Below are 19,713 nucleotides of genomic sequence, written 5' to 3'. Positions count from 1 at the left end.
CACCTCGACAATGCATGGCACCATTAACTTGTACTGAGCGGCTGCAGAATTTTAACACAGCTCGGACAACATCTGTCGCCTTCCATGAGTAAACCGTGGGAAGCTGACTACCCTATACTGTGCCGGCGAACATTGCCGCGAAGTATCATCAATTACTCATGAACCTGATATCTTCATCAACATGTGGAATTGCTGTTAGGAGTTCATTAGAATGCTTGAAAGCTTTTTCCTATCTGAAATTGCCATGCAAAACTAAATTCGGTGGTGACAAACGCGCTGGATATTGACCTTGTCAGTTCTACTATGATAGTATACTTGCGCAGTTGAACAACATTATTAGACAATGATGGGGTCACCTGGCGTGTCAACTTGAGGCGATGATTGAACGCGAGAACTGGAAGCTAGGATCGGCGGTCATTTCATCACCAGTATTTCTAGATGATGGATTCATCCTTGTGTTATCAATCACTGAGGTTTGACCACCACAACGTCGCTGTTCTACATCACCTGGACCACCAATGTATTCAGAGATACCAGTATCCCTTCAATTGTGCGAAGCCTCCCAAGTGGTCATTGGCAAGGATCTAACCCAATAAGAACTAGCTCTCTAGCCTATACCTGTATCAGCACCGATTTTCAACGACACCTCGGGTCAACTGTGCGTAAGATTATAACAGATAAGACGTTATCGCGGCGACAAAACTAGGTTCCTGCTAGCGCAGTAACACTGGGTCAAGTTACATTAGGGAGGCTTCGCACAATTGAAGGGATACTGCGTCAATGATTGATCGCTCGTTTACATAATGCCGTAACGTCTGTCACTCACTGAGACATGTCTCACCACCTTGCTTTTCTCCTGCTTTCCGCGCCCTCCATACATCGGGAGCACCGTTCCTTGACTGGTGCCGGGAAGACTCCTGATCGATAAGTTCGCAGTCATGAAGCTCTATGATCTCCTCGCCTGGACGCTTTTCACTTGTCCGTCGTTCGGCCAAACCGACGAAGAGGTCCACCTACAATGGTCCATCTGCGACTGCGACGCGAGAACGGTGCTCCAGAAACTAGGTGAAGATGTCCGCGACCCGTACAAGTCGAATCCGATCGTCTATTTCGACTCTCTCCCTCCAACACACGCACAACATGGCGTCATGTTCCGCACGAAAGTCAACAAGGGTGAGCCTTTCTCCTTGATCAAAATCCGCTTCAACGAGAAACCGAGCTACACTCCCGAAGCCGCTTCCTGTGTCTGGGATCGCTACGGCAGCAGTGTCTTCTACACCTGCGGAGAGAAAGCATCCTTGCTTGGAACTCACTCAAAGATATGGAGCGACGACCAGGTTTGCTTTGCCGAGCAGTACGACGATATCGACTGGGACGGGCTTGTTCCCTTCGGCCCGTTTCCGGATGGCAAGTGGAAGTTGAGGATACTGGGATACAAGGCGAAACTCGACGACGTGGTGGCTGGGACCCTGCATCTAATGGAGATTGAGATAGGGATTCCGAAGACTGAGTCAGAAGACGCTTTTCAGTGCATTACTGAGTATCTGGTTGATCGGGGCGTGGTGCTCTGTGATCCTCAAGAGTCAAAAACGTTGAGGCTCTTTCATGCCAAGGGATATCTAAAGCTCGGCGAGGATCTGAAGATAGCAGATTCAAATGCGGAGTTGTAATCGAACTTCACCACTGAGACAGAAGATTCATCATTATGTCAGCTGATTAACCTTTGGAGTTGGATTTTTGGAACCATCTCTATCTTCGCATTGCGTGTAAGGAGCCAAATACGAATCACGGGGCTGATTCACTCGAGTTGATCTACTGGTGATGTCGCCGATAAGACGCGACCTCCTTTTAACAATTGCACTCGCTCATACCATTATTGGGCTCCTCTTGGTGTTCGCAACCACCAACCCCTCCACAAGCCTACAATGCTAACCCTCCGCCAACAACTTGGAGACTCGCCAGGCATCCTGAAGGATCTTTGTCGTCTGAGCTATAATATTTTGCCCTCTCTTTCCCATCTCCTGGCACTCGGAAACACGGCTTTCCGATGTCTGTTGACCAATGGGATCAATGGGTGATAGTATGATGTGAAATTTTCATCGATAACCCTAATCTAATCATCGTTGTTACTGATCAAGCCTGTTTTAGAAATTGCCAACTCCCTTGCGTCCGCGAGATTCCAGCTACTAAATCGTGGAACGATTCTGCTCTCATTTGGCCCGTTGAAATCAGCGCTCATCATATGTCAATCAAATCAACTTTGGCCCCAGATTTAATTTAATTAACAGCCCTCGGTCTCAAAGTTGATTTGATTGATTTGATTGATGCTCTATATCAATTCCGTGAGTGGAGATCCCTACGCGAAGTCTTCCCTCTCGTGTACACCAACATTCAGCTACCCACCCAGCTACCCAACCCTACTCCGCCCTGCCTGACCCAGTTCTTGAGGCACTGAACGCGCTCTAATGTATCCGAGCCCATCGAGAGCCTCTGAGACGTCAGCGTCAGCTTCGCTAGGCTAAATTGCCTCTCGCAATTACTCGCCATCGCCGGAATAGCAAAGACATCCAGAGCAAAGCTGCTCAATGAGGGAAACGAAGCCCTGTGATCTCTCCACCATTGGATAACATCCTGCGTATCCTGTGGCTCGAGACGGAGATACCTTTCGAGCTCGCCGATACTCCCACCCGTCGCAAACGCTTTCTTCGTCTTACTATTAATCCATTGAGTATACTGATCATCCTCTTAACCCATCGTCCTTGCCGCTATATCATACTTCATTGTTTCCTCGCACAGTCCATAGTTCGCATCATACCAACGGGTAAAGTAATCCTTAATTCCAACCTTGGCATCACGAACCCAGGCGAGTTGCTCCTCAGAGACCCAAGTAGCCTCTAGCCAGCTAATCCCGAACCTCGGATAAAGAATAATCGCTGCCGCAAACAAGGGAGATTCTCCGAGTTTGTCATAATACTTATTCAGCTTCTTCCACCCATTGTTAATCAATGCCCGGATATAGGCTCGATGGCCTACTAGTAACGTGCTCTTTTGCGACATCTCGGACGCTAATCGTTTCTCCACCGTAGAATATTCAGCCCGAGAATACAGCGGTAAGGCAGATTCTGCGAATCTCAGAGGTTAGCTCCGCTATGGTAGTGCGTAAACCTCATCCTCGTCAAAGCGAGCAAGGAGACGGCACACGCGGCTTGGCCGACCATTGGACTCAGAGATTTACCGACACCGTTGCGATCCGCTTCGCAGCATCCAAATGAGTTTCACCCACTGTCTCCGCCGTGATATCACTATAGAAGACTTTCCAGTCCTCAAAGTGCTCCAGCAGATATTCTATTCCTATCAACACCTCCCATAGGCGTCCATGGCCGTCACCTTTACCCCAGCCTTGCGTCCGCATCGTCTGAAGATATATGGGCTTGAGAATCTCGTTGACTTCACCAAGAACGCGCCAGTCTTCACTAGATAACACGTCATCCGCCGGGATACGTCTTGCCTCGTTCTCCTCCTCTTGGATCGCAAAGAGAAATGCCCTGATGTCTGTCTGCTTTCGCAAAGCCCTCTTAATCATCATGTAAGTGGAATTCCACCGCGTTTCATTGTTCATGACAACCTCGAGCTCGGCCGTGGATTCCTCGCAAAGCCGATATCCGTTGTGATCCTGCTCCCGGGCAATTCGCCTGAACTGTTCACTCCGCTGCGGCGATGAACGGATAAACTTGACAATGTTGCGGAGCTTCCCAATGGGTCCCTTTGTGCGCCAATGATCCAGATCCTGATCAATAAGGCCGCGCATGCTATTGATGTCAGACTCCAGCTCGAATGACTCGGCGTCTTTGCCAAAGAGAAAGGCACGCGCGACAAGATTAAGAGTGTGCCCATAGCATCGCATCCGGCGTGCCTTGATATCGACAGGCCTCATCGATAGGTCAAGCTACTAGTACATAGTGCAGACAAGTATCATTCGCCGCCATATTATCAGAAATGGCACAGCCAACTCGCCCCTCAATCGGAAACCGATCGTAGGTCATGAACTTGAGGATTGAGTGCTCAGGGCGCTGATCCTCTAGCTCAGGAGTCTTCCAATAGTCCTCAATCGCGATTTCCTTATGTATTCCTATGTAAATCAGGATTGCAAGTCAGATTTATACTTCTGCTGCAGTAGCTGGCTTCCACTCTCGCAGTCGTGAGCCGTCTTTTAGTCATGGTTAGCGCTATCAATAACGCCTCTCTTCAACAGGCTGTCGACCCATTTGTTGGTGTATTGAGCCCAGCTTTCAACTAAGGATAGAGGCACAAAATGCTGGAATAGCTGTAGCGGCTCCTGGGGCAGCTCTTTGACTTTAAGCTCCCGCCTTTCTACGTTAAAAGGTTGAAAATCGAAGCCTCAGGAGCTAGAAGGGGGGAAAATGGGGCGCCGGGTACTATCGCACTCATGCTCGCGGCGGCTGTTGTCTTCGTTGATGAAGCTATGGTCGTTATAGGCATTGGCGGCCTCTGCAGGGATCGATTGAGAGCTCATTGACGGCTATAGAATGATTTGTATGATGATTTTGGTGAGAATGATTAATGATGTGTCTGTTGAGACCGTATGACTAAGATGGTCCGATCTACTGGTGGCTGGGATGTGGATACTATGTAAGGAGCTCTGCTCCTCTCAGACACATGTAACTTAGACCTTTCAAGAAGAACACACCATCTTCCACTCCCGCAATATTGCTTTATCAGTGTCTTAGGTTCCCTGCATTACTTGTCATGTGCCAAGGGGGGGAGGTACGTGACGGAGGCTTTCCACAGTTAAAGTGATATAACTGGTTTGCAAGGGCATCATAAATTCAACCTTTAGATACCAGAGACTTGGTCTTTAACCAAGTGCATATTAAAGGTAGATATTGTTAAACCCAGTTTAGAATAGGTGCCTCCAGCGCCGAGCTCCAGCCTACCAGGACAAAGGCCTACCGTCTAGCTTTTCTCCAGTCAAGTGTCAGGACTCAAATAATAATAAGCTTAGAGTGAAACTCCATCTAAGTATTATCCGAAGCCGAAGCATCAAAGTGTGCCCGTCGAATCAGTTCCTTAAGCCAAGGCCAGTACGTCTCAACAACCCACTAACGCAGAATTTGCAAAAACGCCACAATCTAATAAATGCCAATAACATCGCTAGTTGAGCCAACACACATGTCCGACTAAATGACCTGTCCCATGTTAGCATAGCCCAGCCCATAAGCAGAGCCTCTTACCGTCTCATTGCCGCGTCGCGTGGCAGCGACAAAATTCCACGAATGGCCTTATATGATCAGCCCTGGCATGAAGCCAATGTCATCAAGGGAGGGTCTAGAGCTTGCGCAGCGGCTGATCAGACGGTATAGGAATTCCATCTGCGCCTCGAGCCAGGTTGCTACTTGCAGCGCTGCGTCGTCGCCGCCCTCGCCGGAGCGTTTTATCTTAATAGGGATTGCCAGTGGCATTTTCAGCAGAGAGATCTCGCCAGTGATGTTAATGGAGTAGAGAGGAAGTTGGCTGCGGAGGTTATCAATAAGGTTTCCCATGCCGGGATCATCAGTGTCATAAGCTGGGTCGAGGTAGATGCAGTAGTCAACCTTTTTGCCTGGCGCACTTAGCAGTTTGTACTCTTTCATAAGTGTGGCGGTTAAGCAGGCCATGAACTTGACCAGAGTCTTATACGTCCGGCCTAGCTGACGGCGCCGTAGTGCTTGTGAGAGAATCTCATGATGCACATCGCTGCTCCAGCCACACTCTACCTGGTCGTGACTAGCGCACTCGGCTGCCGACTAGAGAATATACATAGCGTCATCCGGCGTAGGTATTATGCCAAGTGCGTCCCTCTCGGGCGAGAAGAAGAAGTCAGCGTCGGCCATCAACGTGCCAAAGTCATCATGCAGTATGTCTACCTGCTGGAAGACGGGCTTACTCGTCAAGCCGAGGATCTTGCGGCCGCGAAGCAGCTAGCTGACAAGGCGCTGGCGGAGGGCGAGCAATGAGGCAGGCATCATGACCGTATCAGAGAAGTTACCCGTCTTAATGCGCCGCTCAAAGAGGTTCATAGCTGCGAGGTGCTTTCAGGGAGAAGAGGCACCGCTCTGCGTGGAGTGGTGCGATGCGCTGCGGGATAAGCGCGTCGTGTGGCGTGGGCGAGGTGTTACGTTATTATCCCCATGTTGCTCGTCCACTGAAGATAGGCTCGCTTCGCTCTCCGAGGATGCAGAAGCGGCCGTTGCATAGCCAGTCTTTCGCTTCTTGGGCGAAGCCATCTCGGGCTCGTCGTCGGGCGGCGGTATCAGACGCATGCGCTTGCGCTTACAGTCTTTGCTCCAGAATGATTATTCGGGCTAGAGATTAGGTACCTCAGCTGCTTCAACGCTTAGAAGCCAGTGGCGAATATCCTGTGCCATGGTAATTAGCGTATTAAATCATGGCTCGATGATGCTGGCCGTGTTTGGTTGGTAGTGATGTTTTGGTTTGTTGGCACGGGTAACCAGAGCGCGGTTGAAGAGGTCAGGTGAGTTTGACACGTGTTAGTGTGCTATTGTCTAGCGCTGGTTCGGAAGCTAAGAAACGATATCTCCTTAATAAGGTAGGTACAGGGCTGCTCCACCAACCAGAAAATATCCTGATTCTAGGCCAACAACGTCGCGAAGACCAGCACTGCCGACAACAAGAAACCTAAGAATGTGCAACCACATCTCAATCATGGCATTACACTAGTATCTCGAAACATGTTACTCGCTCAATCTTGCACTCAAGGTGGTAATCGACCGTTCCCTTACGACCGAAGCAGCTTTCCCTGATCGTAACGGGACCGAGGAGTAAAGCGACCCGGCCCAGCAACAACCGATATTGCAACAGTGCACAGACCCTGCGCACCCATTTTTGTGGCCGATTCTTGCAGAGTCGGGATTGTCATTGACTACTGGGGCACAAAAAAGAACTCTGCTACAGTTCTAATAGTCATTTGTACAGTAGGCACGTCAGCTCCAAGAACCACTTCCACAAGTTTTCGGGAACCACGCGCGACCAGGTCCTGCCAATTCCTTTGTCAGTGTTATCTTGCAGAGCTGTACCCCACCAAGAAGCATCTCACACATCAGTTAGTGGTATGATTCTCGCTTAAGGGAAAACCCGACAGCACAATATGCGAGGGGTCCCGGGTTCAATCCCCGGCCAGACCCTTATTTTTGCGCCGTGCGCTAGTGTATTTTTGGTGGCGCTCACGTGTTTGGTGTTTGGGCGACTCCACTTGGGTAGTGCCTACCCCCGTCATGCGTGGGGCCGTTTGGCAGCCGTGGCTGCCGTTTCGATTGGCGCAAAACAAATCAACAACGGGTGAGACAGGCAAGGTCAAAACCGTCTACAATTCTCCCCAGAATAGCGCCTTCCCTACATCCTTTGCGCCCCTATCCGTGACCACTCAGAAGTTCCTTTGTTCTTCCCCTGCGTTTCAACATGGAGACTATCATGTCCCTCGTCTCTCCGCGCAAGCAGCCGTCCGTGGAGCCGCCCAAGCCGCTCCGGTCGAAGATGTACTCGCCAAAAGACCAGCTCAAGACCAAACGCGCGCTGGGCCGCATATCCAACACGGCATCGCGTAGTACGGTACGTTTCACTAGGACATGCCCCTGAGTCTGCGCTGGCTGTGTGTCTAAATAGCTGACTGAGCCGCCGTAACAGCGCACCAGGACAAGCAGCGTTTCTTCCATCACTACAGCACACGACACGACGGCCGATATCACCCAAGGCGAAACTTCCGCACTCAATATCCACCAGACCAACCCTTCAATTCCCACCATGCCCTCTCCTGCTACTCAGACATCGCCCGCTACGCGACCTGCACGAGCTTCTCCGGCTCTTCGAGTTCGCAGAATTTCGTCAGGTTCCCGAGTCGCCAAGCGCACAAGCGGAAAGACGGGCACCCCTCGCGGCAACCATGGCCGGAAGCGCCCTACTCGCCCCCCTGCGAAGGTGGAAGAAGCCAAAGACGTCGGTATTGCCGATCCTCGAGCTTCCCCGGAGCTTGGGGACGATAGGAGCGCCATCGAACCCGACAACGGAGAACACGCCTTCAACAGCATCATCGCCTATAGATGGAACGGCACTGCCTTCGAACTCCGCATCGACTGGGAGGTCGGCCCTAAGACCTGGGAGCCTGAAGTCACCCTGCACCAAGACGCCCCGGACGCGCTGTTCGCCTACTGGCGCGCTAAAGGCGGACGCCCTGACAATCCGCTAGACGTCGACATGTACGATGTCTACGCCATCCGCAAACTCTCCAAGAACAAACGCAAGGTCCTTGTTGAGTGGGTTGGCTACGAGGAGAAGGATATGACTTGGGAAGACCGCAAGGAGATCGAGAAGACGGCCAAGGCGAAGGTCGATGAGTTCCTCGCAAGTCAGAAGAAGAAGAAGAAGAAGAAATGAAGGATGATGTTTGGCGATGTCTGTTTGTGCGAATGATTGGACAGATTGAGATTGCAAGCATGTTAATCAACGATGCTGGACGTTGACAGGGAAAATCCTGGGTCATGACGACGATAGGATGTGTGTTTGGCTATATTTACGTGGTCTCCAAAATGTTGGCGTTAAAGCAGTGGGCGATACAATGGACATAATATTATTATCTGATATTTGGATACCTGATGGTCCATTGGTCGTGTTGAAGCTCGTCCGTGGAGACATCGCTTGCTGCGGAGCTGAAGAATTGCTGACCTGATGCGCCGGGAGAAAGCTTGGTAGTCTCTCTTATTGTATCACCAATTCTTCCCTCACTCCAAGTCATCTTGTTCTTCTCACAACGACGCATCATCCTTCATCTTACCGACAGATTCTCATCTGCCGACAAATAAACCGCATTCACGATCAATTGTCATCTCATCTCAATGCCCTCACCCTCCCCGCCCGGCCCATTGACCGCCTCATCCCAATAGCCCTCTGTCGCATATCACCACTAGGTTCGTGCGACTGGATACGAAACGCGGCCTGTACTTTGGGGTCGTGTATCCGGTTTCACATCCAACTTGTCGCATCAAGGATTCCAATCCTAACGACATGAGCTTAAATAGCTCTGCCCGAACACATGGCTGTTCAATCTCTTTTGTTCGATAGATAATTCTCATCAATTGACTGGTGCCATCAATGATCCCTGTGGAGCCAGTTGTATGACACTGCCGCAGCCTGCCTTGCCCCTCTTTTGGCGGCCGCAGGCGGCGATCACCACCTTACCCATTCACAATCAACATAATGCAACGACAGGCCTAGGCTCATCTACACCCGCACGCTACCTGCAGATCATCTTCCGGGACCGAGAACTTGCCCACCAGCATGTCCCGCTGGCACAAATCGCCGTGCCATACCCCAAAAGTGTCAGTTGAAAATGGCGTTCCGCATTGCCAATCGTATAGTGCCAGCCCAGACATTGACAAGATCATTTCGGAACAAGCAAGCATCAGCCCGCCATGGGCGTTGCCGCCAGACGAAGAATTTGGCAAGATGAACCTACACTGGCCCTCCACGGTACTATACAAGCGTCCACCTGCTGCGAGGTGCCAAGGACTGGAAAAGGAGGCGGAGGGAGCGCCACAGGATCAGGGCAAAAAGATAAACCTGTCGTGACACCGTCGCCTATCTACAACTCGAGGCTCGGCGCCCGCGAGTTTCGACATTTATGCTTGCCCGCCTCTGCTCGCCGGCACGACCCGATCCATGCAACGCTGCACACCTTTTCGACTACTGATTGTCCAGCGTATGAAGCAGTGTCCTACTGCTGGGGAGGCGAGAACGACGACACAAGACGCCATTGTCCGGTTTTCATCGGCGACTATTGGGATATCCTCCTGCAGACAAGCAACTGTTGGTCGATTCTTCACTAGGTACCTCTGTCCTTAAATCGGAGCACGTGTTCTCTGGGTAGATGCCAGCTGCATTAACCAGCAGGATCATCGAGAAAGAGAGAGGCAAGTTACTATCATGGGCAGCATCTACCGAACATGCTCCAGGACTGTCATCTATCTGGGAGAAGATATCGTACGCCTGGAAGATTCTAGGCGGACAGGGAAGCGCGTGTTCCCCATCCGCCACCGGCTGGAGGAGTTCAAGGACAACGTCCCAGCGTCAGTCATGACACTGGACCAACTCCTGAAGCTGAGGCACTTCAAACGAGTCTGGGTCATCCAAGAAGTGATAGAGACACCTCAATGTGTGATTCCCGTCCACGGCATGGAGTTTACTGTGGGCCGGCTGACACCCAGTACCATGAGATGGGACGGGACTGCGGCCCCGTGGGTGCAAAACATGTGCGCTGGGAGTAGCAGGACACGACGTGGCTTGCTAGAGATGCTGCAACAGACGCGACACTGTCAGGCAACAGATCCACGAGACAGGATCTTTGGGCTCTTTGGTTTCATCAAAGACAACGAAGCCCAAGCCCTCAGACCAGACTACTCAATATCTTCGCTCCATGCGTGCGTCGGAACCATCGCACACCTTATCCTGAACCAAAGACAATTTCGTATACTCGTCGAGGCTCGTGGACATCAGGCTTTGGCTTCAACTCCATCGTGGCTCCCAAATTGGACCATACTTACCTTAGGAGAACGACTTGATCACTTGCTTAACCCTGGCAGCTTGCCGTGTCAGCTACATTCTCGAGCCCGCTTTTACGATGGCTGTGATGGGATCGACATGTGTCCGCTACACCAACGCCGTATCCTTTCCCTTGCTGCTCTTGACCATCGAGGCCCCGCGTCATCTACGGTGGAAGATGCACCCTAGCACCAGAAGATGCCGTCGATCTGCCCACTAACGTCTGCGCTTTCGATTACGATGATTCACCTCGCTGAGTTCACATCACCTCCCGTCAAAGTTCTCAGCCAAGAACCCCGCGGTGGCGCTTACGGCTCTCCCGGCTATCAGGTGTTCGAGATCACTACGATCGCAAAATGGAGGTTTTACGTATGCACCTCCGGCGCATCACTAGACGGCCTAGCATACCCAGGGCGTCAGAGCGCCTTTCTGCTAGGGCCAAGCAGTGCCTGCCTCTTTATCATTGCAAAACGTACTGGTCCTGAGAGTTATCGAATGATCAAGTGCTGTCTCTGCGCGCACTTGTTCCTTTTGGGGGACGGGACATCACGACGTGGTCTGAAGTCACCCCTCATTCTGGCTGATACGGTCTACAGCAGACTCTCCCAAGCCAAGCAGAATATTGGACAGAGATTCGAAAAATATTGGACCCTAGTGAGAGAGGTGCCAATGAATAACGAGGAATTGGACCAGCACAAAACTACAGGTTTTGTCATGCAAATATTCCAGAGGCTATACGAGGACACTGGCACATCTCCCCTTGAACCGTATTTTAAACTGCTTCTTCCCTATTGCCGTTCAGACGAGGGTCAGGAAGATGGATACATGTCCTACATCATCAATCCTGCTGACTGGCTTCAGATGCATAAGTTCCTCGAAGACACGGTCTTGTGCATTGGGGACTTCTTTGCAGTTGCGCAGAGTCGTAGCTTTTTAAGGGACTGGGGATGGCAAGCACTGCCCGCCCCACCAACTCCTATATGGGCTTCTATGGAACGGCTTTCGATGGAACCTATATCCGCTCTCCGGGCTATGGGCGAGGTCAAGATGAGAATCCGCGTGCAAGACCTGGTCGAGCAGCTCCGCGGCTGCAGTTACGGCCACTTCTTCTCCACTGTGAGATTCTGCGGCCTACTTACCAAGGAGGATATCATGTCACTGATAATGAGGCCGCTGAAAGAAGAATATCGCTTGATTTGCTACTATGAGTGGCCGGAGGAGTGCCTCGTGGGGGATGAGATCCCTGGTACTATGAAACATGTAACTATTGTGTGATGGTACACAACGTCAATTCTCCGATAGTTGGACAGTTCTTTTCCTCACTGGGAAGTAAGCTAGCTATACTTATGACTGTTGAATGAGAGGACTGTCGACCCTCTAAACTGTCATTAGGTTGCCTTTTCCACTTGTCGTTCTTTCAGTAGATTAGCAACTAAAGCCGGCGAGCAAAAGCTTCCCGTAACAACAGTGTCTAGAATATGACTCTGGTTCTGTGGGCTCGTACGCGTTACGGCCCGTCTTTCTACAACTTGCCTTCGTCTGTCCGGAAAATTCGCTATTTTGTGAGCTTCAAGCAGGTCAACGCAGGATTAACAATGATAATGGACACTATATAATAGTAGTACCCAGTACTCAACGATATTATATTGTGCTTGTCTGATCTACCACTTTGATGTACGACATGTTTAAAAGTAAAGAACACCTTAATCCCATCTGGTGTTGTTGAGCAGAAGGCATATTGTCAGACAATTGGCTCCACAGGGATCATTGATGGCACCAGTCAATTGATGAGAATTATCTAAGGAGCAAGAACTCAATGGCAAGACGCGTTGAGTCGTGCAGCTCTTTATACACAAATGAAAGTGTTGCCTGTTTAGGCAGTAGCAGCTGCATTGCAGGCAGCTGCGCTAGTGGGGCCAGGGCTTGATATGCGACACATATGCTAGGGTGTGACGTGTGGGTCAGGGGTCCTGAGATTACGCACAGAAACAGTAGATCATTCAGGGGCAGACACAAAAAAAAACAACACAACACGAATACACTGATTTGGGATCAATGGACCGAATACACGTACTATCTGACAGGTGTCGGCGTGCTAAATATATTAGCAGAGGTCTCATCGGTCTCTGTTTCTTCCAACCTCTCGTACTTTCGTGGATGGATCAGGCAACACCAGAACCACAATCGTTACTGCACTGTAGAAAGGCGATGCTGTATGCCAAACACCACAATAGCTTGATAATCTCCGTTGGAGAATATAAGCGTCCTGGCTGCATCGTCAGAGGCCTCATCAGCCGACCTGCCTGGAAACGTGATAAATCTCGTCTTACCTACATACATCTACAAAAAGCCCACTCGGCCACATTATCAACATCAGCACCGTCGACGACTTGAAAACCCACAAGACATGTTGGACTTGAAACACCTGTCATTGCGAAGGCGATTCGCCTGGAGACGCCGGACTTCTGCCCCAACGCCAGAAACGATGATGAAGAATGGCTTATTCCGCCAGCTGAGACATGCAGTGCCGATTTCACCCTGCTGTCGATTCTTTGCCTTCATCAGGCCTTTCCCAACAGCCCATCATGCAATCGTAGGCGCCCAAATCAAACCCTGACTCACTCGGAAAGAAGCATAATATATCTGCTGCCGAGGGACGTCAAGTTACCGATCTTTTAAAGGCTCACGCTCCATCGTTACAAGACCCATCCGACGCGCCCATACGACAAGATGGCTCATCCCGGGACGCAAACCTGCAGTTAGTCGATGGGTTTGCGTGCAAGTTCTGCAACGTACGTACAGTCAGCTCCCAAGCAATGTCTCGTCACATAGCCTCGACACATGAGGGGCAAAGACTCCAGCTGGGAGTCCAGAGGAAGGCAATAAAGGTACAAACCTGCGTTCCTACAGGCCTAGACCAAAAGCCCTTCAGGGTGGCGTTACTAGATTATCGAATATGGCGGGTCCACAATCAGACCAGTCTAAGGCAAGGAAGTTTACGACAGATACATGGCTTCGATGGCCATTTAATATAATAAGCCTTGCATCAGACTCATCTTCCGGTTGCGTTTAGGGAAGATAGACCTCTTTAAGCCACTTGACTACGATATAATTATTGGTCCAGCCGTTATCAGACGTGATATAATACTAGTCGGCCACCTCCTTAAGCTCATTAATAAAACACTTTTGCTAAAGCTCTCTCCCTTTGAAAATAATTACCGGATTCAGAAGACAGCCATCTGCAGTGACGGCTTCGAGAAAGCTAGTCTAAGCGTGGGACTAAGGGCCTTTGAGGAAGGTCTTCCTCTTGGGATCGCTACTGCCGAGAACAAGGAATCCAAGCCTAAATTCGGAATGAATTAGTAGAATCAATGATTAAAATGACAAATACCTACCAAATACAGCCATAATACCACCCTCGTCAATATTAATAGTATTATCAGGCTTAATCCAGCTATACTCGCTCTCGCGGATATCAAAGTACTAATTAACGGCGGTTAGGGTAAAAGAACTAAACCTAGACGCCTCCTGACGTTTTCTAATCTTCGTCTTTATAGATAGATATCGTTTCATGAACCTGGCTAGCCAGTGTATACCGATAGGCCTTTCCCTGCTCTATTGTCGTGGGAGGGCAGTGACGGTGGCGCGAACTTAACTATGAGAAGGAGCATAGCCTAAGGCCTCTTATCGAAGTATCCAGTCAACCAACTTAGACTCCTGAGGCTTGGATAACAGCTGGGCAGGCTATGTGACCTCTGGCATGGACGGTACGCCTCTTAATCGATCAGAGAGGGTGGTCAGAGGCATGCCATTCTTCTGGGCGGCCTGGTTCTGCGAGAGGCCATTATCTATGACGTCTAGTAAAGCATCGATAACATTGTTCTTTGTATAAGATATCTGGGGCATTTTAGAGGCGATAAAGGCAGGCTAGTATAGGAAAAGATTTAGTGAAGCTTTAGGGAGTCTGGGTGATGAGGGAGGCTGGGTGATGAGGGAGGCATTTGAGACATTTTACATTAGTGCTATGCGACCATACCGCACACGTGATCGAAAAAGCAATTAGGTAGTATTAAACTTGATGAGATTCTCAATAAAACAGACATCGTTTCAAGTCAACAGGTTCAATTTTGGGCAAGCACTGTGTAAGTGAAAATAAGCATTTTGTATGGGGAGATTTTTTTTTTTGCTGTACGGTTGGTGGGTGCGTACGGCAGGTGGGTACTGCATGGTATATTTCAACGAGACGGGCCATCAATCTTGGAGAGAAGTGCCGGAACGCGTTGCTAAGGAGGGAATGGCCTTGGGGTATCTTCAGTCGGATCACGTGCAAGAGCTCTCCCTTGAAGACGGCGCCAAGGCATTTGGAAAGACTTTACAACCATCTGTGGTCGAGTTGGGCTTTGCTTCACGGTCACGTACCCCCGCTGATCTGTCGAGAGAGATTGGGTGGGAGCCGACCAAGACGAGTGAGGACTTTGAGGCCAGTTTCCGGGAAGAGTGGAAGATTCTTGCCAAAGAGTGACCTCTCTAGTGCAATAGCTCATAGGTAGCGGAGGCGTTTATCGATCTATAAAAGCTGACATAGACCTAGCATGCTTTTCTCATCAATGATAAGATACCTAACGTCCCGTAGCTTCTTCTAAATAGCATTGGCGTCTTCTAGGGATAGCTCTGTAAAGGCCCTACCGGTAGCGACAAAGCGCTTGAGGAGGCGAACGTACTTCCTCCTACTTGCAGCCTTTCCCACAAATGTGAATGGCTTGGCATAGCATCCGTAAGGCCGTATACTACGCAGCTAGCATAGAAGGCTTCTGCTTGTTATCCGCGCCGTCTGCTCGCAGCGGTCCATTACCACGTCCACGGGGGTGATAAGAGCAGCGATTTTGCGACCGTGATCTGCAGAGCTTATCGTGCGTTCATCGGAACGAACATGGCCAGAGCGGCCTCGATGTAAAGTCGCAGGAGAGGGCGCGGTGGTTAGGTTTCTCAGCAGTTCTCGATCAGTTCCCCTGAAAGTCTGCTCCCAGCCAGTTTGCTCCAGCCAGGGCCTGAGATCCGTGAATGTTGTGGTTTGCGAGCCCTTATTGGTACTAGTTCCATTTACCAAGTCCACATCTGATAAGCCTTTCTGTCGGCCTCGCTCACGCTTAAATATTCCCTTTAGATGGTGAGTATCTGTCTGTTTTGAGTCTTGGGAACCAAAAATGTCGCTAACTCGAAATCCAGGATGAGTGGATGGCTACGTGCTTTTTGAATGACGTATATTATTGTTACCTGCCGGCTCATTGCTCCCACGGCCCATAGCCACTTGATAACGGCGTTTTTAATGCCTCTAAGGCTGCCTATCGCAAAGAGCTCCAAAAACTGACAAGCCTGACTGATTCTATACTAGTGGATAAGGTCAACTTCATTAAGGCATATGCCAAAGCTAGGGAAGTGGGCATGGCGAAGGAAAATATCCTCTCAGGCTAGCGAGTGACTAGAAACTGGCCGATTTCACGACGGAAAGCACTCATACATCCTGAGGTTCAGCCGGACAAGAAGGAAACGACGCCCGGGTCAGACGGCCACAGGGACGGGCAAGTCGACTCTTATAATACGCCAAAGACCAGCCGCCACATCCGAGATCTAGGGAAGAACAAGAGCCCGTCAACAAGAAGGCGCTATTCTATGATATCGAGAGGGTTTAAAGCGTAAGAGTTAAAGATTGCCTCTCTAAGCTTAAGAGTGGCTAGTTTAAAGGAGGAAGTCGGGCGGTTAAGCAGAGGCAAGAAGAGAAAGGCGATACCGAATCCCAATAGAAAGTTCATAATCTTAGCTGAGGCTCTAGTGGCCGGTGATACTATTTTAGAGCTAAAATAAGCAGCTTAAGAGATAGAGGCTGTTGAGGATGTGATCGAGGTGGGATGAGTAGAAGAAGATAAGAGCATAAATTCGGAGGCGGAAGAGTTACCTATCGTACGCACTCGCGCGGGCTGCGCAGTCAAAAGACCAAGATAATATTAAAAACCGTTCAAATCTCAGTAGAAAAACAGGAATTGATTTACTTTTTGTATTTCTGGTGACTTATTATGAGGTAGTTAAAAAATAGTAGTTTGTATTGGGGAACTTTTTTTTGGCCTATCGGTAGAGGGGTCTTATCGGCGGAGGGGTACCGCATGGTAATAGCCTTGCCCTGAAGAAGCTTCACAGACGAATGTCGGCCCTCCCCCTAACATTCCTATCCGCTTATATGAAAGAAGTTGAGTTTTATAGCGTCTCGAACACTGCAACAGCGGCTTCAGCCGTAGAGGTCGCGCTAGCTGGGTTCTGGCCCGTCACGAGACGGCCATCTACGACATGGAAATCGTCCCAAATACCGGGCGCACGTTGATCTGAGACGGGCTGATCAGTAACCAGAAACCGCATTGACAGTGCAGGTGAAACCTACAAGTTGCACCAAGGCGAGCGGCAACTTCCTCGACCATCTCGGTGTTCCAGCTCCTGAGCTCGTCCATGATCTTAAGGGTGTATTCAGCTTCGGTAGTGAATCCAGTAATCTTCTTTCCCTTGATCAAAGGCTCATTGGTGGTTGGATCAATCAGATTGGCGAAGATGGCAGGGCCGTGGCAAACAGACGAGACGACGCCACCGTTAGCCCAAACCTGAGCTGCAATCTTTTGAAGTGAGGCCGCTGTGGGATAATCGATCAATGCAGCATGGCCAGCAGAAGCGTAGAAAAGTCCATACTTGGACCCATCCAGATCTGCAGCCTTGGGCATGTTGTCGAGCTTCTTTCGAAAGTCGCTTTCTACATCGTTCCAAGTGACCAGGTCGTCGCCGTTGAGGAAGTCAGGCTGCTGCGAGAGCCAGTCAGCCGTGTAAGTGCCCGTTTCCGATGCTAGGTCGACCTCGAAGCAAGCAGCCCGAAGGACTCTGTAGGGGTGCAGGGCTTCGCCGATGAATAGTCCAGTTGTCTCTTTTCCTTGAAAAAGGGTCGCCTTGGCGGAAGTGACACTGATGAGTGCTCGGCGAGGAGGGGACATGTTGCTAGTATGGAGTTAGTGTAGTTATTTAAGTTGAATCGTGTTCGTTCGCTTTTCAAAGTAACGGAACCATCGTTATTCTTATGCGTTGAAGAACGAAGCGTCGAAAGGTCTAGGTTCTACCCCTCACCTTAAGATTCCATTCCTTTGTTCTCCTGTCCAAGGTGATTGGCGGTATACTTGTTCTTCCATATCAGTTGGTCGACATTCTTCCCATTTCGTGTCCTTCCGAATAAGAAGCGTTATTGCATTACGAAAACATGATGAGCTTTCGCATGAATGATCTCTCTCACCCACCAACCCTGGTAACTCTGCCTGGCAGACGGCAATGAATTCACTATGAAAATTGGCATGTGCTAGCAATCCACGTAACTAACAAATTTGGATTCAGAGGCGATCTGTGCGACGTGATTGGCTCAAAGACGTCGGAACCTCCGGGGTTTGTCATTGCTTAATCAGCACTCACATCATCTCGGGGCCCCATAGGGACACGGGTACCCGTGGCTCCAAAATTTCACGGGTACCCGTGGGCATTATCTAAGCGTGGATGCGCTAACGCGAATACGTCGCGTGCCTGCTTCAAACTTCTCTCCAGTCCCTACGCTTCTTTTAGATATCTATCTATTACATAGCGGAAAATAGGGTCAAGGGGAATGGCTACTTATTTTCTAGATGACTATTGTCAAATGTTGTGTCATGTGTATTGTTGTTGTTCTCTATGTGTTCTCGGCGAGACCCTGAAAAAGGGAGGCGCGGGATCCGCGCTTCCTAATCAGGCCTAGTGCCGGAAGAGGGAAGTCATGTGACCACCCGGAAGGCGGTCACATTTGACAGTATTCAGCCCTATAGTCGTAGTAGCAGGAGTAGTAGTAGTAGCAGTAGAATTTATTACGCCCGGGAGTACATCCTTATAGGGCCACTTAATACACCAATCCGGCTGCGATCCCTCCACATCAACCCGATCTACACAAGCCGATAGACATATCTCGTTGTAGTTGTCGCAGTGTTAGCGCATCCACGCTTAGATAATGCCCACGGGTACCCGTGAAATTTTGGAGCCACGGGTACCCGTGTCCCTATGGGGCCCCCATCATCTCACATCCTATGAGAATTTGCTTCTCTGCATCATCATGACAGCATAATGACTTGATGTCGCACTGAGCGTGCTAAAAGGATCAAGGGTCAGGTAAACGATAATGAGCAGCAGCAGTCTGTTGATTGATTGTTGTCTGAGGTTGTCTGAGGTTATCTCTGGTGCGGGGCACTCCATCCCGCAGAGCTACTTAAAGCATACGGCTAGATTACTAACGCAGTTGTTTCATGAGGCCGTGAAGATCATGCCTACCCTGCGACAGAGAGTGACTGATACACGGGCACCCGGAGGGAGGCGATACCGTGAGCGACAAGATCCCACCTCTCAAGAGGCCAGATGGAACAAAGACAAGGGATAAGGCAGAACAGGCAGAGGAGCTGCTCAGCGCATTCTTCCTACCACTGCCGGCCGTCATCGAAGATGAAGGGACCCGTCCCCGCCGGATGGAGGTAGATATGCCGAACATAACCTTGGACGAGGTGGAACAGAATGTTGAGATCCGTGGTTTAACGGATCAATGACTATTCCGATCCATTGGTGGCTGGGATGTGGATGTCATCTTGTCAATAGCTTCCGCTGGTTAGCGCTAGTCTTTTTCTCTTCTAATCAACTCAACATGCTCATTTCAACACAGAAAGTCATGGCGGTCAAAGCATGGAATGCACCCGGGGAAGACGGCTTAGCAGCGGTGGTATGGAAACAACTCTGGCCAGTGGTCCAGGACCGGGTACTACATCTATTCCGAACGCCATTGACAGATGGAGTACTACCGGACCAGTGGAGAAGCGCCAAGATCATCCCGCTCAAGAAACCAGATAAGGGCGACTGCGCGATCGCCAAAGCATGGAGACCGATCTCACTGCTATCGACGCTAGGCAAGATTCTCGAGGCGGTCGTGGCGGTCAGGATCTCATACGCCGTCGAGACGTTCGGACTTGTAGCTCGGCACGGGTGCATGACTAGCTGACGACCGGGTAGAAGGTCCCT

The 19,713-nt window shown here is 50.2% G+C and overlaps 4 protein-coding genes and 1 pseudogene across 5 annotated transcripts, besides 1 other annotated feature; 3 read left to right on the top strand and 2 right to left on the bottom strand.

The window, feature by feature from the left end:
- Positions 1-938: 938 nt before the first annotated feature.
- Positions 939-1,670, top strand: NCS54_01472700 (Hypothetical protein; the record flags this gene model as incomplete). The annotated part of the gene is made up of 1 exon (XM_053159859.1): positions 939-1,670. The coding sequence occupies one exon, from the start codon at positions 939-941 to the stop codon at positions 1,668-1,670; it is 732 nt and encodes a 243-aa protein (XP_053015834.1).
- Positions 1,671-5,300: 3,630 nt separating this feature from the next.
- On the bottom strand, positions 5,301-6,284 carry NCS54_01472600 (Hypothetical protein; the record flags this gene model as incomplete). The annotated part of the gene is made up of 2 exons (XM_053159858.1): positions 5,301-5,804; positions 6,177-6,284. 2 exons carry the CDS (start codon positions 6,282-6,284, stop codon positions 5,301-5,303), a joined length of 612 nt encoding a protein of 203 aa, XP_053015833.1.
- Positions 6,285-7,476: 1,192 nt separating this feature from the next.
- On the top strand, positions 7,477-8,448 carry NCS54_01472500 (Hypothetical protein; the record flags this gene model as incomplete). Its single annotated transcript, XM_053159857.1, has 2 exons — positions 7,477-7,626; positions 7,702-8,448. The coding sequence occupies 2 exons, from the start codon at positions 7,477-7,479 to the stop codon at positions 8,446-8,448; spliced, it is 897 nt and encodes a 298-aa protein (XP_053015832.1).
- Positions 8,449-9,482: 1,034 nt separating this feature from the next.
- On the top strand, positions 9,483-10,134 carry NCS54_01472400 (annotated as a pseudogene). The gene is made up of 2 exons: positions 9,483-9,876; positions 9,938-10,134.
- Positions 9,483-10,134: a sequence feature.
- Positions 10,135-16,857: 6,723 nt separating this feature from the next.
- Positions 16,858-17,948, bottom strand: NCS54_01472300 (Hypothetical protein; the record flags this gene model as incomplete). The annotated part of the gene is made up of 3 exons (XM_053159856.1): positions 17,764-17,948; positions 17,039-17,637; positions 16,858-16,982 (listed from the first exon to the last, which is right to left on the bottom strand). Exons 1-3 carry the CDS (start codon positions 17,823-17,825, stop codon positions 16,858-16,860), a joined length of 786 nt encoding a protein of 261 aa, XP_053015831.1. The 5' UTR covers positions 17,826-17,948.
- Positions 17,949-19,713: the final 1,765 nt, after the last annotated feature.

Source organism: Fusarium falciforme, chromosome 13, assembly GCF_026873545.1.
Source record: "Fusarium falciforme chromosome 13, complete sequence".
Taxonomy (NCBI): domain Eukaryota; kingdom Fungi; phylum Ascomycota; class Sordariomycetes; order Hypocreales; family Nectriaceae; genus Fusarium; species Fusarium falciforme.
The sequence above is the reverse complement of the archived record's forward strand: the minus strand, read 5'-3'. Positions and strand labels throughout refer to the sequence as shown.